Source organism: Schistocerca piceifrons, chromosome X, assembly GCF_021461385.2.
Source record: "Schistocerca piceifrons isolate TAMUIC-IGC-003096 chromosome X, iqSchPice1.1, whole genome shotgun sequence".
NCBI lineage: Eukaryota > Metazoa > Arthropoda > Insecta > Orthoptera > Acrididae > Schistocerca > Schistocerca piceifrons.
Window position 1 is genome coordinate 75,933,077 of NC_060149.1, and position 26,195 is coordinate 75,959,271.

General features: G+C 42.2%; 1 protein-coding gene across 1 annotated transcript in view; it reads right to left on the reverse strand.

Annotated features, from left to right (window-relative positions):
• The window catches only part of LOC124722183, a 275,257-nt gene that overhangs the window by 130,774 nt on the left and 118,288 nt on the right, over positions 1-26,195 (reverse strand). The window contains exon 2 of the mRNA XM_047247382.1: positions 13,951-14,199. Within this exon, the coding sequence (XP_047103338.1) occupies positions 13,951-14,199 (249 nt within the window). The remainder of the gene's footprint in view (positions 1-13,950; positions 14,200-26,195) is intronic.

Here is a 26,195-nt window from a genome sequence, read left to right on the forward strand (position 1 = left end):
TAAGCTTCTCTTAAAGCTTGCAACTATTCCAATTTGTAAGATTTAAATGACAGGCGTTCCCGTAATACCTATCACATTGTAACGCTAAGCATATTCAACTATAAGCTGGCACGTCTCGTTGATTTACCCGGACTACAAACCTAAGACTGCCGAAGTTGTTCAAAAATGGCTCTGAGCACTATGGGACTTAACTTCTAAGATCATCAGTCCCCTAGAACTTAGAACTACTTAAACCTAACTAACCTAAGAACATCACACACATCCATGCCCGGGAAAGGATTCGAACCTGCAACCGTAGCGGTCGCGCGGTTCCAGACTGTAGCGCCTAGAACCGCTCGGCCACTCCGGCCGGCGAACTTGTTCAATTGCTGCGTCCGAGACTGCTGGCAGATCCTGACCCAGAGACCTACATGATACGCTGTCAGTTCCGGTGAAACGATTGTACCTGTTAGTAACAGTTGTCTTAGAGGTGATTGCTTGCAATGTTTAGCCTTGAATTCTTTCTGAAATGTACTAACGGATTTGGATTCACGAACTGCGCACTCTCTGCACCCTTATGCGATTCCATGACTGTTGGAATAACTCATTCGCCGATTACTACCTATCGGGAATATCGGGAACTAACAGTACTGAGTGGGAATAAAGGTTGGTATACTGCATTCATCTTTTTTAATTTGAAATAAAAACATTTGCTGCTTCCTCCTTCACCTTATTAATCACAAAGTAGGCTATACGTTCGGATGGTTTTGATTTGTTGAGGAGTTTAATTCCGTGCAGCAATCTTCGGCAGCATTCCTGGTCCTCCACGCTTCAACAACGATGTTTGGCGGAAGATGTGCCGCTGCACCACACATGCCCCAAAACAGTCGGGCTTCTCTCCTACGCGGGTTTGCAGGAGAGCTTCTGTAAAGTTTGGAAGGTATGAGACGAGGTACTGGCAGGAGTGAAGCTGTGAGGACAGGGCGTGAGTCGTGATTGGGTAGCTCAGATGGTAGAGCACTTGCTCGCGAAAGGCAAAGGTCCCGAGTTGGAGTCTCGGTCCGGCACACAGTTTTAATCTACCAGGAAGTTTCATATCAGCGCACACTCCGCTGCAGAGTAAAAATCTCATTCTGGTAACCGCCAAGCATGGCTACTCTGTAGTCGTGAAAGAGTTGACTGGGGAGTGGAATCGCGCCCTCTTGTCTTCAGTGTTGAGATTAGGTTCAGAGTGGGTTGTGTATACAAGCGAGTGGTTCGTACACGTGTATGGCGTAGACCTGGTGAGCTGCCTAATCCAGAGTGCATTCGCCCACGACACACAGGTCCCATCCAGACTTCACACTGTGGTAGGCCATCAGTTACAACTCGCGGTCATATCTGGGATCTCTGTAGGATAAACTAATCAGTGCCCGCTAAATTTCACAGGCTGTTATCCCGGTGCCACTGCTGTTTCCTTGACAGGAAGGTGATGTGCTTTTTTCAGGAGGACACCGCACCTTACATACGGCTGCTGCGATGGCGTGTTCATCGTGGTGTACAACTACCCTGGCCAGCAAGATCACGAGATCTCTCGTTAATTGAGTAAGTGTGGAACATGATGAAGCGGGTACTTACTCGTTCTCAAGTGACTGAAAGAACCATTGCCGAATTGCAACAAAAAGGGCAAGATTGTTGGGACAGTCTATCGCAGGATGCCACTCGCGACCCTTATGCTAATTTTCGTGTGAGTATACACTCCTGCTGTGTCGCCAGAGAGGGGTACACGGTATATTGATGCCACTTTTTGGCCGCCTTTTACTGAGACATGTTTCATTTGGTCTGAATTTATTATCATCTACTGTTACAATGATGAACTACCTGCCATCTCATTTCTTAATTAAATTACCTTGTCCTTGAAGGTGCTGCATTTTTTTATCCAGCACTATACTTCGGTGGAGCGTGAAGAGGTGTCGCGTAGATTAGGGTGGCACCATGACATACACTCACCAGTCAAAACATTGTGAATACCAGCTTAACAGTGTACTAGTCTAGCTTTCGAACACAACAATACAGCGATTCTGCGTGGCTTCGATTCGTTGAGTCTTTGGTTCATTTCAGAAGGCACTCTCACCAGATGTCTATGAACAGGTCCGTCATTTCTCGCTACTGTGTGACGGTGGTTGTTGAGCCCGGAGCTGGTGCCCGTCTGCTTACCAAATGTATTCCATTGGGTTCAGATCAGGCGAATTTTGTGACTAAGACATCAACGTGCATTCGTCATCATGCTCCTCAACCACTATGTCACGATTATGGCCCTGTGACACGGACAGTTTTCTTGCTGTAAGATGCCATCGTTGTTGGGGAAGACATCAAGCTTGAAGGAGTACAGGTGATCAGCAATAATGTTCTAGTAGTCCACAGCTATCTTGGTGACTCGCGATGCATGCATCGAGAAACCGTTCGGCTGGATAATGGCATACCCGGACATCAGACCATCGACCTAGTGCAACAAGGAACGTGACTTATCCAACAAGGAAACATGTTTCAATTGATACACTGTCCGATCTCGGTGATCCCGTCCTCACTGTGACCGTAACTGACGACATCTTTGAGTCAGCATGACAGTCCGTAGGGGTAGTTTGTTGTGGAGTCCCGTTTTCAACAATGTGCGCTGAACGACGTGCTCCCAACTACTTGTGCTTGCACCAGCATTGTAGCACGTTGTCACATCTGCCACAGGTGGCAGTATATCCTGCTTTACAGAGTGAGCAATCTTCCAATCTCCACGTTCTTAATGAGATGTCGACGTCCAATGTTTTGCCTACTCGTGATTTCACCGACCCTTATCCTCTTTCCACAGATACTTACGAGGATACCACGCTAACAGCTGACCAGCTTCGCCGTTTCCGAAGTGTTCGTTCCAAGCCGAGAGGTCATAGTAATCTGCCCTTTGTCAGAACCGCTTATATCAATGGATTTCCACATTTTCGGCCCGGGTCGTCGCTAAAACGAATCCCCCATTTTTCTTTTCTGCGCCTGTACAAGAAATTGCTCAAATAACAACAAAGAACTGAGGATGTAAACAGTTCCGTCTCTTGCGTGCACATGCAGCGTGTCCCAGGATGTTGGTCAGTATTAATGGATGTGACTGAAACGATGATTCGCAGCAAAAATCAGTATTAAAATGGGCTCCAAAATGTATACCTTAAGAGTTATGAGCACTTGGTCATCTTCGATACCGTGTAACCGACCTCTTCTACTGCAAGCTCTTTGCTTTCCCTTTTATGGAAGGAGGTAGTATGGACCAAAATAAGAAAACAATGGCCAGTAAACATGGGCTCTAAAGGGTCGGCCGGCCGGTGTGGCCGTGCGGTTCTAGGCGCTTCAGTTTGGAACCGCGTGACCGCTACGGTCGCAGGTTCGAATCCTGCCTCGGGCAAGGATGTGTGTGATGTCCTTAGGTTAGTTAGGTTTAAGTAGTTCTAAGTTCTAGGGGACTGATGACCTCAGATGTTGAGTCCCATAGTGCTCAGAGCCATTTGAACCATTTTTTTTCTAAAGGGCCTACCATAAGAGCTATGAGCATTTGTTTATCTCCGATATTGTGGAGCACATCTTTTCTCACAGCACTTAAGGTATGCATTTTAGACCCCACGGTTACTCGACAATTTTTTCTTGTCTTGGTCCATACTACCTCCTCCCAGAATATTGAAAGCATAGAGCTTGTAGTCGCAATTTATTTAGTCATCTCTGTGTCCAGCTGATCATGTACGTTCGCTGAAATGCTATTAAGTTTACATTTTCTGTTGTCTCAACGAATATATGGTTACATGCTAACCTTGTACGTAAGTGACTGATTTCTTTAATCTAAAAATACATACAAATATACTAAATATAACTCAACTACATACAAATTTCTATCTTTTGAGAAATTCATTTATCGAGCAGGAGGATTTGTTAAACGGAAATGCTTTCAGTTTTTAAAATTGTTTTCTGTCCGGCAACTCTTTCAGTACAGTCGAATGTTTTTATGGCTCCATACTGTCGTTCTTCGTGTGAAAGAGTGAGGTTAAGTTGGGGATAAAATAGGCTCTTTTTCTTCCTAGCGTTGTATTTAGGAATGTTATTACTGTATTAGTTTCAAACTGTGACGTGTTCTTTATTACATATTTCATACGAGAATAAATGCACTGCGAGACTGTTACTGGTACGCCTAGTTTTCTTTATTAAACAACTGCCTCCAATAGGTTCGAGGTTCAATACCAGATATAATCCTTACTACATGTCGCTTCCCAATGTACAATTGTGTCTCAGTATGAAAATGATAACTAAATTGCTCCTGAAGAAGTTTTGAATGCAATTTTCTAAAATACAGGGCGTATAAAAAAGAATCATCCGATTTAAAAAATCGTAACTATTACATTATTTCAGTTGTGCGTGAACAACGTACTGTTGGAAAGAGCAAACTGTCGAGTTTTACATGGTTCCCGCCAGGTAGCGAAAGTGTTCGCCCACTTCAGCTCTAGTAAAAATGGTGTCGGGTCAACAGAAAGCGTTTTGTGTTCTACGTTCTGCTCAGTGTGGGTCAGTAATAACTGTTCAGCGAGACTTTTGTACTAGATATGGTCTGGATCTGCCTACAGCACACAGCATTAGACAATGGCATGAACAATTCCGAGAAACAGGTTGTTTGTGTAAACGCAAACCCCCGGGCCATCCCCGAGTGTCTGACACAGACTTCGAACGAATCCGCCACAGTTTCACAAGGAGTCCGCAGAAATACGTTTGCAATGCAGCTCGACAGCCTCAGCATCCCCCGATGTCCGCCTGGCGTGTATTTCGTTGACGTTCACACATGAAAACATACAAAATTCAGCTAATGCAAGCTCTTCGTGAAGGTGACAAACAACAACATGTGGAGTTCTGTTCAAATGGTTCAAAGCACTATGGGACTTAACATCTATGGTCATCAGTCCCCTAGAACTTAGAACTACTTAAACCTAACTAACCTAAGGACATCACACAACACCCAGCCATCACGAGGCAGAGAAAATCCCTGACACCGCCGGGAATCGAACCCGGGAACCCGGGCGTGGGAACCGAGAACGCTACCGCACGACCACGAGATGCGGGCGGAGTTTTGTAATTTCGTTCTTGGCAAGATGGCGGATGACAGTTTTTTCCACGCTTAGTGTTTAGTGACGAGACAACATTCCATTTAAATGGAAAGGTGAACCATCATAATGTGAGAATATGAGACATCGCATAACAGAAGCTTTGGAAGATGTAACTCAAGACATGGTAGTTGCAGTAAGGGAACAATTTGAATACCGCATTGACGAATGCTGTGCATTAAACACCTATGAAAAGGGATGAGTTTTTGAGTTTCCCGTTCACCAAAAAACAAAATTCATTATATATGTTTATTAGTTCCAGTAATATAGACGTGCCAAATCGGACGATTCTTTTTGATACACCCTATATCACAAGTTTCTGCTACTTTCAAAATAAAATTATACGATGGGCAAATGTTGCAGAACTTTGACTTTTGAAAAGTTATGTAATACGTGATTTCCAATTGAAGTTCTCCTCAAAATGCGATTCCATGAATTTTTAACATTCAGTTTTACACCTTCTCTTTTCCCCATGTCCCGATGTTACTGAATATCATATATTCTGTCTGTCCAGAATTGAAAAAAAATGTATTTTTTAATGTTATCTGACAGACCATTTACTGAAAACGATTGAGTAGTTTTTTAATATTTCCTTCTGTTGCTGAATTTTTGTTAGACTTGATTACGACGCTTGTATCATCAGCAAGGAATACTCGTTTATCATAATAAGATGGAAATTTTACTTATTTATTTATTTATTTTTCTTCAAGAGTTGGTTTGGTAATCTTGTGAAAGACCAGTAGGAATATTTTAAAATTTAGAATAACATTTATCATAAAAAACAACACGAGTTATTTAAGCTCGCCCTTTGTTTCCCATCCCTTAAATATTAATTGTCGTTTCCAGTAATGTATGGGAACACTTTACTGGCGCTAATGAGAGACAGTATAGAGTTCAAGTGTCACGTGGAAGATTATAATTAATTTGATCGCAAGCGAGATATCTGTGCTACTCTCACAGACTGCTGAGACGCGGAAGATGTGGGACGCCTCACTAATTAGAACGCTAGGGAGTCTCAGTTCAGCCTAGCACGCAGTTTTTATCCGCTACTAATGGTTGATTTTAGAGCCCACTCCGCTACTGAGTAAACCTCATTTCATTAAGTTCTCGCGTTTCCTTTTTTTCTTCAGTAAAGCGCTAGACTTGTCAAGTTCCAGCAGATATTTCCTCTAATTACCTCGACGTCTACGGGACGATGAAGTCTGCATCCGTCCTCTGTTCTTTTTTTTTTTTTTTTTTTTTTTTTTTTTTTAAAGAAACTTCGCTAATTCTTACTTTGGAGAACGATGTAACTAGAATAGCTCGGCTTTACGGGTGACTGAGTTCTCTTATGTTACAGCTATAGCTTCTCCGATTTCGTCCCGTTGTACTGCTTGTATTTCTAAGTAAATTTCGCGCCATAAATAGAGAAACTATTTAAAAACTTCCTAAGAAAAGGAACAATATTTTTATGTCAAAGAATGGTTTTTGATGGCATGGTGATCCGCACATCAGTCAATACTGATTCCCGCTCACATCACCACTTCAGCTTCCAGTGAGAGTGATCGTGCACAGAATTGGAGCTATTTGAAGCTCCGTGGTCTGGTCTCACCATATGTAAACGACTGTCATAAGGTTCAACACTTCGTTGTGTCTTGCCAAAGAACAAAGCGAGACACCGTTCTATGGTGTCGTGTTGGTAACGAGATACAAATGGGACCGTGTGCCCAGGGACCAACGTCTCGAACACACATGCGGATACTGGGTCGATATTCTGCGTCTTGCAGGCTGCAGGTACATTAGTACTACGAGGGTGTGCTGAAAAGTAATGCCTCTGAATTTCTTGTGTGAAAACTCTTAAAGCTTTTTAAACAAAGTAAAAGTTATTAAAATTCTACATCTTTATTCTTCATGTCTACATATTTATTTCTCAATATAGCCACTCTGGCGGCGTACACATATCTCCCAACCAGAGACTAGTTTCTTGGGACCGTCATGTAGACTGTTTGACTTTGTTGGCGGTTCCACCACCTCACCTCCGCATGCACCTCTCCATAGGGTATGAAAGTGAAGATCTCGAATGTGTTCTTTAAGTTTAGGAAACAGATGAAAATCGGATGGGACCTAGTCGGGACTGCAGGAGGGTGATTGATGACAGTGAACGCAAGGCATCGGATCGTTGCAGATGTCGCAGCACTCGTGTGTTATGCTGAAGGAGAGCGTGCTCCATGTGTGGACGAAAACTTCAAATTCTAAACTGGATTATAGTGCTTGGTGTCGCACGCACCAACATATTTAAGTTACACACCGCCATGTTACACGCTTCAGTTCGAAGCTCTCTAGCGGTAGAAGGCTGCAAATACGAGTAGACATGAAGATAAAGATGTGCAATGTTAATAACGTTTGTTTTATTGAAAAAGATTTAAGAGTTTTCACACAAAAAGTTTGGAAGCATTACCTCCCATCACGCCATCGTACATCGCTTACGATGACGGGCAATGAACGTCGGAGTGCAGCTGCAGCTTTAAGCCCTGTCTTGACCTTCCTCAGGTTCCTCCAGTTATTTGAAAAATAGTTTAAATGGAGATATTCTTTGTTTTGGATAATCAGTGATATTTACTGTGGCTGGCTATCCTACCTCTGGCTTGCCGTGTCTCAAATGCCATAAAATCCCATTTCGTAGGCAAAGAATCGTGTTGAATCTTGGCAAGCCCTGTGTTTAGATGAGTTAGGTGAGCGGGAGGAAAGCTTTCGCCTTCCTTGTGTGACACTGAGAGGTTGTACTACAGTAAACTAATAGCTATTTGAAACTTCCTGTCAGATTAAAACTGTATGCCAGACCCAGACTCGAAGTCGGGACCTCTGCCTCTCGCGGGAAAGATAGTGGCGAAAGTAAAGCTACGAGGTCGGGTCGTGAGTCGTGCTTGGATAGCTCAGTCGCTAGAGCACTTGCCCGCGAAATGCAAAGGTCGGAGTCTCGGTCTGGCACAAAGTTGTAATCTGCCAGGAAGTTTCATATCAGCGCACACTCCGCTGCATAATGATAATTTCATTTTGGTAATAGCTATTTCGTTACAGTTTTCGATAAATTCGATGTTTGCAAGAAACGGTAAACGTATTAAGTAATCCCCAGTCATTCACATACATATACACTTATTTAAGTTTAGTTATCCAATCCTCCATTCACGATGAAATAATTTAAGTGCAGGCTGGGTTTTTTAAAAGACATGTGTGGAATGAACCGTCGTAGTTTTTGGACGAGGTTGACTTCTCCACTACTGAAATGGTTGGTTGTGATGACGTAATTCGAGGCTAATTTTACAGCTTTCTATGATCAAAATATTTTGATGTTAAATAGACAGAACACGAATTCAAAAGAATTAGTAAGAATATTGTTGCCTTTCGTGTGGAAACTACGGTTTTTATTCGGATAAAGTGTTTATCTAGGTATGCTAAATGGAGGGCAATTACGAGAAATACAAAAAGGTGTTAATTGCGGACTGTGTTTCCTTTAGGAGCCACTGATTAAATTCTCGGCCTCAAGATTGTGAGCTAACGTGTATGTTACTGTTAATGCAAAGGATATGATGTCCCTAGCTACGCAGTGCGTTATACTGTTGCATTATTACAGTAGTCCTGTTGTGTATCGGAGTGATACGGTTCGATACTAAGTTGATTAAATACGACTGGGATTTTTCTCTCGATAGCAGGAAAAATTACATCGACTCCCATTAATAATTAAAGGCTCGCTGCAACATTTTCCTAAATGTGCAAATGGCGTCAATTAATTCTGAATCACGTTTTGGACAGAAGAATTTTACTAAACTTAAAAATCTTCGTAAACTCACTGACGATACAGAATGTATTAATTTTGTTTCGAAAAGATTATTGAAGCTTTTGCTGGCAGAACAACGTTAATTAGATTATCGGCAGCATTTTGCATCGGTCGAGAACCTTTAATACCGAGTTCCAAATTGTCAAATGTTACCCATATTGAGCTATAGACGGAAAGCTTCGTTTTGCTTACATGTTAACGCCATGCAACAACATTTTCACCGAGCGAGGTGGTGCATTGGTAGCACGCTGGACTCGCATTCGGGAGGACGACGGTTCCATCCCGCGTCCGGCCATCCTGATTTAGGTTTTCCGTGATTTCCCTAAATCGCTCCAGGCAAACGCTGGGATGGTTCCTTTCAAAGGGCACGGCCGACTTCCTTCCCTAATCCGATGAGACCGATGACCTCACTGTGTGGTCTCTTCCCCCCAAAACAACCCAACCCAACCCAACATTTTCAGTACCACCATGAGCAAATTAAGTTTAACCTCGAATAATTTGGCCAGATCTCTGAACATAACACACCTTCTCGTCTAAGCTCTGCACATTGATGACATATGCAGATATACACGTGTCGCTGTACTCGCATTTACAGAAAAAAAACGTACCTTTGAGCAATACTGGAGGTAGCAGGTACTCGATCAGTAACGCGTTCTATAGTTACCTTCCATTTTAACAGTTCTGTTGAGTATTCTCATGATGTGCTCCCAGCAGGAAAAAATTGTCAACGACTAGCAATATTACTACCCCCCGCTGCGATATAATCATTAACGTATTCATAGGGTCAATTAAAAATTAATACTCGTTGCGCCAGAACTATTTTACCAAACACAAGACTCTAAAAAATACGTCTGGCCACACAGAATAGAATATCTCTGTCCCCCAAAACTATTGCAGCTTTGCCCACAGAACAACGTAAAATGAAATGACAAAAGTCGTGGGATTTCTGTATGTACTTGTACATAACCAGTTAGCTATTGTATCGCGTACACAAGATATAAAAGGGCAACACATTGGCGGAGGTGTCATTTGTATTCAATTGATTCGTGTTAAAAGGTTTCCAGCGTCATTACGGCCGCACGACGGTAATTAACAGATTCTGAACGCGGAATGGTAGTTGGAGGAAGACGCGTGGGGCATTCCATTTTGGAAATCGTTAGGGAATTCGATATTCCGCGATCCACAGTGTCACGAGTATGCCGAGAACACCACATTTCAGGAATTAAATCTCACCACGGACAACGCAGTGACCGGCGGCCTTCAATTGACGACCGAGAACAGCAGTGTTTGCATAGAGTTGGCAGTGCTAAGAGAAGCAGAACTGCATGAAATAACCGCAGAAATCAATGTGAGACGAACGACGAACATATCCGTTAGAACAGTGAGTTGAAATTTGGCATTAATGAGCTATGGCAGCAGACGACCGACGCGAATGCCGTTGCTAACAGCAGGACATCGACTGCAGCGCCTCTCCTGGTCTCGTGGCCATATCGGTTGGACCCTAGGCGAGAGGAAAACAGTGGCCCGGTCAGATGAGTCTCGCTTTCAGTTGGTAAGAACTGATGTTAAGGTTCGAGTGTGGCGCAGACACCACGAAGCCATGGACCAAGTTGTCAAACCGCACTGTGCAAACTGGGGGTGGCTCCACATGGTATGGGCTGCGTTTACATGGAATGGACTGGATCCTCTAGTCCAACTAAACCGATCATTGACTAAAAATGGTTATTTTCTGATACTTACAGACCATTTGGAGCCATTCATGGAGTTCTTGTTCAAAAACAACGATTTCATGTCACCGGGCCACAATTTCTCGCCACTGGTCTGAAGAACATTGAGGACAATTCGTGTGAATGATTTGGGTATCCAGATCACGTGACATGAATGCGATCGTACGATTTATGGGACATAATCGAGAGGTCAGTTCGTGCACGACGTCCTTCCCAGGCAAAACTTTCCCAGTTATGGACGGTTCTAGAAGCAGAATGGCTCAGTATTTGTGGAGAGAACTTTCGTCGACTTGTTGAGTCCATGCCACGTCGAAATGCTGCACTACACCGGGAAAACGGTGGTCTGACAATGCGTTAGGATGTATCCCAGGACGTTCGTCACCTGATTGGAAATGGGAGACTATTAGCTGGAGTTTAACCAATTGGCGAACCTTATCAAGTCAGTTTCCCCCTTGTTAAGTACCGTTTGTTTAGCTTGATAGAGCTGCAGACATTAAAATTCATTATTCTTTTACGTTAAACCCGTAGCAGACGATTTTTGGTAATAATCACACTGCGCACTACGGCCTAGAGCCTGAATACTTGTGCCCAGTTAGACTGGGACTTAATCGAGAAATTTACATTTCAAATGCTTTTGTACTAATTTAGATAATGTTTCATAGTGCAGTCATTGGCTGCTCGTGACGACACATTTGCAATTATCTCTAAAACGGCTGGTTTACTGACACACATTCACTGGGACGTCTTTGCTTCTGTAATCGTATAATTTCATTGATGGTAGTTTTAGCTTTTAATTATGATATCGCTGTAGAAAAATCATGACATCTCGACGAAAGTAATACTCATCGTGGTCCTGCGAAAAATCTGCAGATGTCCTGCTGTGGGAAAGTTGTGTCGAGGCGGGGCTGAAGCCAGAGATATTTGTTTCCGTGAGCATTGTTTACATGTTGACCACTGCTGGGCGCCTACTTGTTGTGCAGCTACTGACGACGGATTCCACGCCGAACTAAACTGATAGCCCTAATCTCTGTTGAAGAAATTGCCTTGAATCTTTATTTATATCGACTCCTTTCTCAAAAACTGGCAGAATCGTTGACTCTACAGGTATTTTCTTGATCGAGGCAGTGCTCTGCTGTCGCTGATCTGTTTTTCTGCCCCAGATGAACACCCACATAACCAGAGTACGATGGAGCCCGGCGCCTCTAGGGGACGGAGCAGGAGACCTTCAGGTGTAAATGGGAGGACAGCCATAGATAAGTAGTCAGATGACGATGATGAGTATGATACTTGTATAAGCCTAGTGTTTTTCAACACTGGCTTCTCGCTGTAAAATCTAGACCATTTCACGGTACTACGGGCTATACGTTTGGAAAATCCAAATCGTGGCATATTTGGTAAAATTGTGAGCTGCCTGCGTGTACAAGTTGATCCATTGATAGTGATCGGGCCAAATATCTCACTAAATAAGCATCAAACGAAAAAACTACAAAGAACGAAACTCGTCTAGCTTGAAGGGGGAAACCAGATGGCGCTAGGTTGGCCCGCTAGATGGCGCTGCCATAGGTCAAACGGATATCGACTGCGTTTTATTAAAAAATAGGAACCCCCATTTTTTATTATATATTCGTGTAGTACGTAAAGAAATATGAATGTTTTAGTTGGACCACTTTTTTCGCTTTGTGACAGATGGCACTATAACAGTCACAAACGTATAAGTACGTGGTATCACGTAACATTCCGCCAGTGCGGACGGTATTTGCTTCGTGTTAAAATGGATCGTTTACCAATTGCGGAAATGATGTATGGCTATTGTGATCAAAATGCCCAACGGGCGTGTGCAATGTATGCTGCTCAGTATTCTGGACGACATCATCCAAGTGTCCGTACTGTTCGCCGGATAGTTACGTTATTTAAGGAAACAGGAAGTGTTCAGCCACATGTGCAACGTCAACCACGACCTGCAACAAATGATGATGCCCAAGTAGGTGTTTTAGCTGCTGTCGCGGCTAATCCGCACACCAGTAGCAGACAAATTGCGCGAGAATCGAGAATCTCAAGAACGTCGGTGTTGAGAATGCTACATCAACATCGATTGCCCCAGGAATTGCATGGCGACGACTTTGAACGTCGTGTACAGTTCTGCCACTGGGCACAAGAGAAATTACGGGACGATGACAGATTTTTTGCACGCGTTCTATTTACCGACGAAGCGTCATTCACCAACAGCGGTAACGTAAACCGGCGTAATATGCACTATTGGCCAACGGAAAATCCACGATGGCTGCGACAAGTGGAACATCAGCGACCTTGGCGGTTTAATGTATGGTGCGGCATTATGGGAGAAAGGATAATTGGCCCGCCTTTTATCGATGGCAATCTAAATGGTGCAATGTATGCTGATTTGCTACGTAATATTCTACAAGATGTTTCACTGCATGACAGAATGGCGATGTACTTCCAACATGATGGATGTCCGGCACATAGCTCGCGTGCGGTTGAAGCGGTATTGAATAGCATATTTCATGACAGGTGGATTGGTCTTCGAAGCGCCATATTATGGCCCGCACGTTCACCGGATCTGACGTCCCCGGATTTCTTTCAGTGAGGAAAGTTGAAGGATATTTGCTATCGTGATCCACCGTAAACTGACAACATGTGTCAGCGCATTGTCAATGCATGTGCGAACATCACGGAAGGCGAACTACTCGCTGTTGAGAGGAATGTCGTTACACGTATTGCCAAATGCACTGAAGTTGACGGACATCATTTTGAGCATTTATTGCATTAATGTGGTATTTACAGGTAATCACGCTGTAACAGCATGGGTTCTCAGAAATGATAAGTTCACAAAGGTACATGTATCACATTGGAACAACCGAAATAAAAGGTTCAAACGTACCTACGTTCTGTATTTTAATTTAAGAAACCTATCTGTTACCAACTGTTCGGCTAAAATTGTGAGCCATATGTTTGACTATTACAGCGCCATCTATCACAAAGCGAAAAAAGTGGTCCAACAAAAACATTCATATTTCTTTACGTACTACACGAATATGTAATAAAAATGGGGTTCCTATTTAAGAAAACGCAGTTGATATCCGTTTGACCTATGGCAGCGCCATCTAGCGGGCCAACCATGGCGCCATCTGGTTCCCCCTTCAAGCTAGACAAGTTCTTTGTAGTTTTTTCGTTTGACGCTTATTTCGTGAGATATTTGGCCCGGTCACGATCAATGGACCACCCTGCATATAGAATGGAAACAAGAGACACTCACCGGTCCTGACGAGCTTGAAGGTGACGGCGTTGTGCGCCTTGAGCGCCTCGTTGAGCGCGGGGTGCGTCAGCTCGCGCAGCGACGCCTCGCCCCCACCCGCCATCGCGATGCTATCCTTGTGCCGTTTCGTCTTTCTCTTCTCTTTCTTCGTCTGCTGCGTCTTGTTCTTCGGTCGCTGCTCTTGTGGTTGCGGTGGTGGCGGTAGTTGTTGTTGCTTGTGGCCCGGTCCGGTTGACTCCGTCCCAGGATCTGTGAACAACAGAATGTTTTTTTTTTTAAATGACGGGACGCTATCGCTTATTAGCACTGGCTTTTGCTGTCGACCAGGTCGCACGGTTTTGCCGATCCTGAGGAAGATCTTATCATATCACTGCAACTGCTTTCGGGAGTGGTGTCTCAGATGTGAACATCGACTAATGTGGTGGTATGAACGAAATAAGGCAGTCGGAGTGACCGAAACTGAACTAATAACCGAATGTAACGAATACAGTTAGTGTCCTTCACATTTATTCATTCATTCGTTCCCTCCTCCGTGTTACCACAGATAACAAAAAACGGCCGGCCGGAGTGGCCGTGCGGTTCTGGGCGCTACAGGCTGGAACCGAGCGACCGCTACGGTCGCAGGTTCGAATCCTGCCACGGGCATGGATGTGTGTGATGTCCTTAGGTTAGTTAGGTTTAATTAGTTCTAAGTTCTAGCGGACTGATGACCTCAGAAGTTAAGTCGCATAGTGCTCAGAGCCATTTACACCATTTGAACAAAAAATGGCTGTGAGCACTATGAGACTTAACTTCTGAGGTCATCAGTGCCCTAGAACTTAGAACTACTTAAACCTAACTAACCTAAGGACATCACACACATCCATGCCCGAGGCAGGATTCGAATCTGCGACCGTAGCGGTCGCGCGGTTCTAGACTGTAGCGCCTAGAACCGCTCAGCCACCCCGGCCGGCACCGCCGATAACATGTAACTGTTACCATTTGTACTGAAAAAGCAGGACATACGAGAGACGTACACAGTGAGGTTGCAAAAGTCATGGGATAGCGATATGCACATGTACAGATGGCGGCAGTATCGCATAAACGAGGTATAAGAAGGCAGAGCGTTGGCGGAGCTGTCATTTGTACTCAGGTGATTCATGTGAAAACGTTTCCGACAGACAAGCAACACTGCATGAAATAATCGCAGAAATCAATGTCAGAGGTACGACGAACGTATCCGTAAGAGCAGTACGGTGAAATTTGGTGTTAATGAGCTATGGCAGCATACGATCAACGCGAATACCTTAGCCAACAGTGCGACATCGCCTGCGCCGCCTCTACTGGTCTCGTGATCATATCGGTTGGAACCACGACGACTGGAAAACCGAGGCTCAGTCAAGTGAGTTCCGATTTCAGTTGGTAAGAACTGATGGTAGGGTTCGAGTGTGGCGCAGACTCCACGATGCCATGGACCCAAGTTGTCAACAAGGCACCGTGCAAGCTGGTCGTGGCTCCATAATAGTGTGGGTCATATTTAAATGGAATGGTCTGGATCCTCTGGTCCAACTGAACAGATCATTGATTGCCTACTTTGAAACAATTTGCAGCCATTCATGGACTTCATGGCTCTGAGCACTATGGGACTTAACATCTGAGGTCATCAGTCCCCTAGAACTTAGAACTACTTAAACCTAACTAACCTAAGGACATCACACACATTCACGCCCGAGGCAAGATTCGAACCTGCGACCGTATCGGTCGCGCGGTTCCGGACTGTAGCGCCTAGAACCGCTCAGCCACACCAGCCGGCATGGACTTCATGTTCCCAAACAGCGCTGTAATTTCCATGCATCACAGTGCGCTATGTCACCGGGCAACAGTTGGTCGCGACTGCTTTGAAGAACATTCTGGGCAGTGAATGATTTGACCATCCAGATCACCCGACTTGAATCTCATCGAACAAATATGGGACATAATCGTGAAGTCAGTTCGCGCACAAAACCCTGTAAAGGCAACACTTTCGCAATTATGAAAGGCAATAGAGGCAGAATGGCTTCCAACAAAATGTTGAGTCGATTCCACGTCGAGTTGCAGCACTACTACTTCTTCTTCTTCTTCTTCTTCTTCTTCTTCTTCTATGTGATCACGCCCAGTGGCACTACGCCGGGCAAAGGGATGTCCGACACGATATTAGGAGGTATCCCATGACTTTTGTCACGTCAGTGTATGTATCCTACAGTATCAAAGCAGAATAATGAGATTCTGTAATGGTTCACCCACCCGACGTCTTCTAAAGATGTCCTTATCCCTGCGCAGAGTTGCGGAGAGGTCGTCAGTCCGCTGCTCTTGAGGTGAAGTGTAAGAAGCTAATTAGGTGGATCTTAATCGTGCGGCTCACTACACAAACTGTACCGTACAGTACCCAACTGACTTACAAGGCAGCATTCCCAAGTGTCAATAAACAATCTTGGTGAAACTTGACGAGTGTGTGAAGGGGGCCAAATAGTGCAATACTTTTATTGATCCCAATTTCAGTTTTAAGGGATAAAACACACTCCGGAAGGTAATTTAACATGTTAGGTTCAGAGCGAACATCTTCGACACGATGATATATAGAAAACATTTTCCATATAAAAATTGATGTGTAATTAGCTTTCTTGAAAACTGTATAATCAACTTTCGTAATAATATGAAATTTTGCAAAATATCCCACCACCATCAGTTAATTTTAGAAAATGAAGACTTTTGCTACAACATAAATTAAAGAAACATTCAAATCACATACATCCCTTTAAATAAAGTTGGTTTCTGAAATAACATTTTTGGAAAATAAGTTGTACACATTGTACTGTCCGAGTATTTACAACATGTAAACGTAAACTCCGTCCACAGGCCCTGGCAGACCCAGTGGTATCGACAGACCTCCGTGTCATCCTCAGACCACAGATGTCATCGGATGCGGATACGGAGGGGCATATGGTCAGCACACCGCTCTCCCGGTCGTATGCCAGTTTCCGAGACCAGGGCCGCTACTTCTCAATCAAGTAGCTCCTCAGTTTGCCTCACAAGGGCTGAGTGCACCCTGCTTGCCAACAGCGCTCGGCAGACCGGATGGTCACCCATCCAAGTGCTAACCCAGCCCGACAGCGCTTAACTTCGGTGATACGACGGAAGCCGGTGTTACCACTGCGACAAGGCCAGGTTTCTTTTCCATTTTTTAGTTTACCGTTTCACACAAGTGTATTTTGTTAATTGAAAATAATAAATAATTTATTATTATGATAGAAAATAATTAGAATAATGATAATCTGTAAGGAAACACTTAAAACATTGCTTTTTTACACCATGTACATAAAATGAACGAAATTTCTTCAGGTAATATACACGACGGAGAAAACAATGTAAAACAAACTTCATCAGAATTTCAAATGATCACGGGTGATCCTCTGAATATCCCGATTTGTATCAGGCATATTTCAGTATATTGGTAAGCCTTGGCGAAGAGAACTGATTATGTACTAGTGATAGCATTTTGATTGGTTGGTTGGTTGGTTTGTGAGGTGGAAGGGACCAGACTGCTACGGTCATCGGTCCCAGCATTTTGATTGTATTGTTTGTCATGTGGAGATTGATATCATAATCACTCAACAGAACTATATCTAAAAATCTTCTCACAAAGCTCTTCAAACAATGAAAGCTACATACGCCCCACGGCTCTACCTGTGCCGTCGAGACCGTTGGGATTACCAAATGAACGAGTTCCTTCTCCTCAAGTACGATGTTCTAAACCGTTCTTTCGCACTGACCACCGCAAAATTCTAGCAATAGTACTGGTATTTCTCCCTCACTGGGGAAGAAAAAATCTTTCAAATATCTTTTAACCTGGTCAGACGTTTGCTAACCAGATTTCGAGGCTGTCACAAGGATATTTGGGGCTTCAAAAAGAACTTCTCAAATTCGCGGTTCAAAATCACTATTAGTTACTTTTAAAACTGTGAAAAGGCGTGCGGTCAACGTGAAAAAATCCGTTTTGACCATCGTGCCCGAGGACAAGAAACATATGGTGGTCCCAAAGGCCTCCATAGCACAAGTACAGCCGTGGAAAGGATTTGGCTTTGGAAGAACTTTATTCAAAGAATTTCAGATCTACTTCTCTTGAATGGTTATGATGTCGATCTCAACCTGAGAAACAGTACAATCAAGCTGCAGTCACTTGTACATAATCAATTCTCTTCGGCAAGGTTTACCAATGCGCTGAAACATGCCTGATGCAAATCAGGATGTTCAGAGGATCACCCATAACAATTTGAAATCCTGCTGAATTTTGTTTTACGTTGGCTTCTCCGTCGTGTATATTACCTGAAGAAATTCTGTTATTCTACGTGCATGGTGTAAAATTTTTTTTAAGAATTTCCTTACAAATTATCATTACTGTAATTATTTTCTATCATAATAATGGGTTACTTATTATTTTCAACTAACAAAACACACATAAGTGAAACGGTGAACTAAAAAACTAAATACCCTGAATGTAAAACTTGAGTTAACAATTTAAAACATAAAACAAATGTAAGTAAAATAATTAATTATAATAGTTATAAATTATTAGATATTTTCCTTAGGTACGTTGCAAATACTCTGACAGCACATCGTGTACAGCTTGTTTTCTAAAAATTGTATTTCAGAAACCAACTTCATTACACAGAGATGTATGTGGTTTGAACGCTTCTTTAATTTATGTTGTAACAAAAGTTTTCGTTTTCTAAGATTAATCAATGGTGGCAGGGTATCCTGCAAAATTTCAAATTATTTCGATAGCTGATTATACAGTTTTCAAGAACATTAATTAGATACTAACTTTTATATGAAGAATGATTTTTTATATACCATCGTGTCGAAGATATTCATTCTAAACCTAAAATGCGAAATTACGTTCTGGGGTGTGTTTCACCTGAAAAAAAGGTATTGCACTATTTTTGCTCCCCTACACATCCGCCAAGTTTATCACGATCGTTTACTGACACTTGGGAATGTTCCCTTATTAATCAGCCCAAATCATTTCGCTCGACTCGCACTTTTGGTGGGAGCCAAAGATGCACCGAGTGCTTCATGTAAATATTGATATTCTAATGTTAATAAAAATTATTACACAAAGAAGAATTCTGAAGTAAGTGGATGATACCGTAGTATTGAGACTATATTCAGCATGCTGGACAAAATGTTAAAACGTTTTATAAAATGTTGATAAATGAAAATTAGAGATTTAGTATGCTGGTTCATGTTGCGGCAGCCAGGCAAATTATCCTCCTCATAAATTGGAGCAATTTCTCATGGAACTGGTTCCCATTGTACTATCTATCTACCTCTCTCTGCACTTCTTAAGTCACTCAGCAGCTAATGCAGTCTCAACCAAACTGTCGAGTGAAGCTTGGTGGAACGTTAAACATCCTTTCCCGTGTGAGGTTTCCAAAACTGGAATGTCTGTACAGTCAACAGACAATTTTGAAATAACTTGTGCTTGGAAAAAGGAACAAAAATGAACAAAAGCCAACGACCTCTCAATAGTAGTTTTATCATTGATATTCTATCTCAACCTATTCCCGAAATTAATTTATACAGTTTTTGAGTTCTCTGAACACTATTTGAAAATATTAATCAAAACAGTTAATTAACACATGTAATACATTAGCAAATACTCATTTTAATTAATTAACGAATCATGAACGTGTTGTTGCCTAAGGAAGTAGTCCTTCAAACTAGCTTTTTAAGCATTTTATTACAACTGGAGCAAATCATTTTTGTTCATTATCATTACAATTTCTAATTTCTATAACTCAACACTCTAGTGCGAAGTATAAAAAGAACTTTAAAGGCTGTGGTACATTATGAAGCAGTTCATTTACACTACAAAATCTTAACACTAAAATTTTATTCAATGTTTTTCTGCTGGAATTGTACATAATCAGTCCTATAATCACATTGAAATTATGATTTAATACTTTCCTATGCATTTCCAACATGAAGTCGGGACAAGACAGCAACTTGGATAATATAAATTCTGTATCGTAGTTCCGTCACAGTTGCGTTTTATTATGTTGGCGACAAGTTTCGAACTACCGCGTTCTTTTTTCAACCAAAGCCTATTAGCACTAATACTGTTCGGACAGGTGACAATTCATGCATTCACAATGTAGATCTATTCTTGAAGTGTAACTGAACGAACTACTTTTCTACTGGGATTGTGCGAGAGCAGTCCGTAATCACATTGCAGAACCATTGTTTCACACTATCATCTCGTCGTAGAGATGTTCTCTTCTACATCTACATCTACATCCATACTCCGCAAGCCACCTGACGGTGTGTGGCGGAGGGTACTTTGTGTACCTCTATCGGTTCTCCCTTCTATTCCAGTCTAGTATCGTTCGTGGAAAGAAAGATTGTCGGTATGCCTCTGTGTGGGCTCTAATCTCTCTGATTTTATCCTCATGGTCTCTTCGCGAGATATACATAGGAGGGAGTAATGTACTGCTTGACTCCTCGGTGAAAGTATGTTCTCGAAATTTCAACAAAAGCCCGTACCGAGTTACTGAGCGTCTCTCCTGCAAACTCTTCCACTGGAGTTTATCTATCATCTCCGTAACGCTTTCGCGATTACTAAATGATCCTGTAACGAAGCGCGTTGCTCTCCGTTGGTTCTTCTCTATCTCTTCTATCAACCCATCTGGTACGGATCCCACACTGCTGAGCAATATTCAAGCAATGGCTGAACAAGTGTACTGTAACCTACTTCCTTTGTTCTCGGATTGCATTTCCTTAGGATTCTTCCAATGAATCGCAGTCTGGCATCTGCTTTACCGACGATCAACTTCATATGATCATTCCATTTTAAATCACTCCTAATGCCTACTCCCAGATATTTTATGGAATTAACTACTTCCAGTTGCTGACCTGCTATACTGTAGCTAAATGATAAAGGATCTTTCTTTCTATGTGTTCGCAGCACATTGCACATGTCTACATTGATATTCAGTTGCCATTCCCTGCACCATGCGTCAACTCGTGGCATCCTCCTGCATTTCAGTACAACTTTCCATTGTTAGAACCTCTCGATATACTACAGCATCATTCGCAAAAAGCCTCAGTGAACTTCCGATGTTATCCACAAGGTCATTTATGTATATTGTGAATAGCAACGGTCCTACGACGCTCCCCTGCGGCACACCTGAAATCACTCTTACTTCGGAAGACTCCTCTCCATGGAGAATGACATGCTGCGTTCTGTTATCTAGGAACTCTTCAATCCAATCACACAATTGGTCTGATAGTCCATATGCTCTTACTTTGTTCATTAAACGACTGTGGGGAACTGTATCGACTGCCTTGCGGAAGTCAAGAAACACGGCATCCAACTGGGAACCCGTGTCTATGGCCCTCTGAGTCTCGTGGACGAATAGCGTGAGCTGGGTTTCACACGATCGTCTTTTTCGAAACCCATGCTGATTCCTACAGAGTAAATTTCTACTCTCCAGAGAAGTCATTATACTCTAACATAATACGTGTTCCAAAATTCTAGAACAAATCGACGTTAGACATATAGGTCTATAGTTCTGCACATCTGTTCGACGTCCCTTCTTGAAAACGGGCATGACCTGAACCCTTTTCCAGTCCTTTGGAACGCTGCGCTCTACCTACGCTACACCGCTGCAAGAAGGGGAGCAAGTTCCTTCGCGTACTCTGTGTAAAATCGAACTGGTATCCCATCAGGTCCAGCGGCCTTTCCCCTTTCGAGCGATTTTAATTGTTTCTCTATCCCTCTGTCCTCTATTTCGATATCTACCATTTTGTCATCTGTGAGACAATCTAGAGAAGGAACTACAGTGCTGTTTTCCTCTGTTTTTGTAAAACACTACACTTAAACTGTTTATAAGGGCTTTAAACATATGCCTCTGACTTTCTTCTTTCAACAAATGTTACACTTAACCCCTTTTCATAGTTGTGCAGACGAAGGATTTCTTTAACTCATACAGCTAGTGGGGACTTGCGTAGTTGTGCCAGCGGCAGCGACTCTGCATGTAACTGCGTCATCTGTAGTGTTAGCTTACGTTGCATGACATCAGACAGCCCTATGTTACAGCCAGTGATAATTCTGTCTCTCTCCTCTTATGTCCAACGATACCATAGAGGATTTGTACTTAATTACATGCAAGACTCGAAAGCTAACATCAACTAGTAGCTTAAATTACATACATTTTAACAATACTCATTGCTCATCGAGAGTTCCATAAATATGTGTTATGTCGTAGAAATCATTACAACGTATTTCTGTTATTTAGTTCACAACTACAATATGAAATCGTTGTTTAAATGTTTGTTGTACTCCCTGAGTTTAAAGCACGTAGCCTGGTCGGAGTATGCCTGTGTATCAGCGAACAGCTGACGCTAATGGCTTTGGCTCCATGAGTCATGGGTGTACACTGGTCTGCCTTCTCATCGCGTCTGCTTTAAATTCGTCTTAACGGCCTGCCACATTGCCTGCTTTACGTTACGCAGTGTCACTTGGCTGCTCCAGTCATCTCATGCGTGAAGATAAAATGTTAATATTTGTATCTAATTACATAAACTTTACCATAAATACAGAATGTCACATTTAGCTGTGACTTTCAGTTTTACAGGATTTTTTACACATAGCCTGTATATATTTTACTTTGACATTAGCAGGTAGTCTTACGAATTAAGTAGACGCGCAAAAATGATTCATAGCTATTTTGAAATAACACTTCGGTCTGTAAGTCAAATAATTTCTGACGGTATGCTTTCATAAGGTGATAAAAAATTAGTCAGTTACCAGTATAATATGTTGTTGCTTTCACTCGACAGTTAGAGGTTCATTCTTATTGCTGTAGTGTTACCTGTGGTATAGATTCATTTTCTCAAACATATGACGTAATTATTTTATTACTTTTATTTCAGAAATCACGGAACGGTGTTTGTGAATCAATGTGTTTTTATGTCTGTACATAGATCAACGTCTCAGAATATTCCTCTTCGCTATGTTATTGACTCAACTGCAATAACACGTTTTCGTAAGAAAAACGCGATACATCTCGTGAGGATAAGAAGGTAATCAGTCGCCGAGTTAATCTTTTGTGTCATTTAAATGTGACCTTTATTAAATGTACGACTTCCGTACATTTACTGCACATGGTGGCATTCTTATCAATGTCTTTTATGTACTATATCTTGTCTCATTTACGGCAATTGTACTGCTAAGCTGTATCTCGTAGTTACCACCTATATATACCTTCTCCCTAACACTTCGTTAATCATTGGCAGAAACCACATCGCCTTGTTCCCAACATTTCCAGAAAAGTCTCAAGTTTTATAGTGGGCAGTCGGATATTAGGTGGTAGAACAACTGAAGGTCGTAGCAGGTTGTTTATCGCTCATGGTAGTGTGGGTCATGGAATTCGTAAGGCTCCTCTCTATTCCCGGTGACGTGCATATAATAGAACGCTTGGCTGCGTTTATGTATTTGAACATATCAGCAGCATAATCAGCGTCATCGAGAAGTTCGTGTATTTTGTTATCAAGATCTGTTAGCGTACATAATAGCTCCTGCAATCGATCTTTGGAATATTCATAATCTTCAATGGTAGTTGTGTCATTAAAGTTGTGTACTTCATTCAAAATATTTGTAGTATTAGCTCTTGCTCTAACCCGTACTCTTTTTCAAGCTTTGTAACGGATAGTTGCTATCGGCGTTTTCCGTGGCAGACATCGTGAAGCGATCGCAATCGTCTAAGCGGATCAAGATAGTACGTAGTTTGATAAACAACCAACAGATGACAGCACCAGTCATAAACAGTCTACAGGCGTAGCGTAAAATTTGATAATCCGTTGGAATGCCAGTCGAACAGCTACAGTAGCAGTATAGAGGGGCAATAATGTAATTAGTTGCCTTTATAAATGGCACTACAAAATATGTGGCATGATAATTCAGTTGAACTTAACTATGTATGCAGGCGGTTGCCGTCGGAGAGTTTGTTTCGTGGCGTGACAAATCAGTGCAGCGAGCTGCTCGTGGTATTGCCGAATGAAGTACGTTAAAAATCGTGTTGCCACAGCAGCAGTCGTGGAAATATCCCTGGTTTTCAGCACCAGTTTCTTATGTCATGAATCAAAGAAGTAAGCAGCGATTTGCAGTCTTAACGAAACACTCTATTTAACAGTCACAGGACATCCATATAACAAAGAGCTTATAACATGTTATGTCTCACAAAGAGTATCATTAATCAGAGATATAGATGTTCCGACGAATTCAATTCCCAACACTGACACAATGTTAGTGTACTGACTTTCATTATTTGCAACATAAGTACACTGACCTCAATTGGCGTCTGAACTGCTCACTGTGTTTGAATTACATTTGTTTAGTCATTACTAAGTAATTCTACGTTAGTAATTCTAGTGTTCATTTCACGTTGTCCCATGAGTACTAAATCAAGTAAGAGAGATTCTTCGAAGAATTTTGCACAGCATAGAAACCATACTTACAGGTGTGTGAAACTCTAGAATTTATTTAACTTATAAAAAAAATGAAAGAACTGTTACATTTTAAACTTCAAGTTCAGAAAACACTCAAATTTTATAGTTAATTATCTCAATTTTTAACACAGTTTTTAATAGATTTGGAAAATTCTATAGTTTCATACACCTGGATGTACGGCTTGTATGCTGTGCAAAATTCATCGAAGTATCTCTCTTGCTTATGAAGAAAAGTGTACCTATAGCAAAAAATGCAGCCAACAGTAAGTGAAAAAATTGTGAAAGTTTACATTAAAAATATTTTACTATGTTTCTGAACTTCAACTGCTATGAGTGTGAATCCTGAATCCTTCCTGGTCCTGCTGACAAAGTTTTATGAATTTATTTGTAAAAGTATAGAGAGTGGAAATTTAAATTTCTTGTTGTGCCTCTCCGGCTCCATGTCGTCCCGTTTGACGTCCTACCCCCCTTAATGCCTTGAAGCTACTGTTAACGTCACGTTGCCCTGCTTATAGCTCTTGACTAAATTCTTTTTTAACTTCCCTACTCCATTTTTCAATTTGTCTTTAAATCTCTCTTTCCCTGCTAATAATAATCTTAACATAGACATCAGTGATTGATCCTAATTTTGGGTATGATCTGCAACACTACCCTTCTTATTTGCCATCCTTCGAGGTAAAATAAAAAAATTACAGAACACTTACATATCTTTCTTAACACAATAATTATTACAGCATACACCCTAACGATTCCCAGTTAACACAGTTCCGCCTACCAGCCACTATACAGAGTGGTCACAAACAGTCTGCAAAGCTTGTAAGGGTGTTGCAGAATAGGCTGAGCTGAGAAATAATTGTTCAGAAAAAAATTCGATACGTTGCGCCATTTCTGAGTTAATTGACGTTGAAGTTATCCAGTCAGGCCGTTGTGTGCGCAAATTCAAGTGGCCCACCCGAGACGATGTCGCCGAACTCTTTGGTTTCGTAAAAGCGAACAAGAGAGAGGTACAAAACTTGGACATGGGACGGTAGTGAAATTCGAACCCGAGGCAAAAGCTGAGCATAATCGTGCACTGTCATCTACGCCATGAGATCAAGTGACTCTACTTGTATCCCGTGTGCCCTTTCAATTTGCGCGCACAAAGGCCTGATCGGCTAACTTCAGTTCTAATTAACTCGGAAACGGGGCAACGTATAGAATTTCTTCCTTATCAGTTATTTCTCAGCACAACCGATTCTGCAATACCCTTACAAGCTTTTCACACTGTTTGTAATCATTCTGTATACATTAATCTATGCCATGCAAGCTTAACAATTACTCTAATCTGCTTGATCTGTGTAATGCCACCGATACGTTCTCTCTCTGCTGCTGGCTGCTGAAACTGGCATGACATACTGTTCAGAGAACTGCGGAAACACCCGGTTCGGCTTCGCTGCGCTGCTAATGTCTCTCCCAGCTGCCTTTTCTGGCTCCACTGTGCGGTCCCGCGATGCATAGTCTCATAGCACGATGAAATCGTCTTAGCATCAGCATTTACATAATCCATGGACCGCGCTCACGAGTATTGCTCTATCATAGCTTCTTATGGCTTTAGCCTCTTTTCATACACTGAACCCAAGACGACGTGCGATCAGTTACTCTTAGCAGTAGTTCAAACACGATTTAAGCACAGTCCAAATACAGTACAATCACAGTTCGGACACCATTCTAACATATTT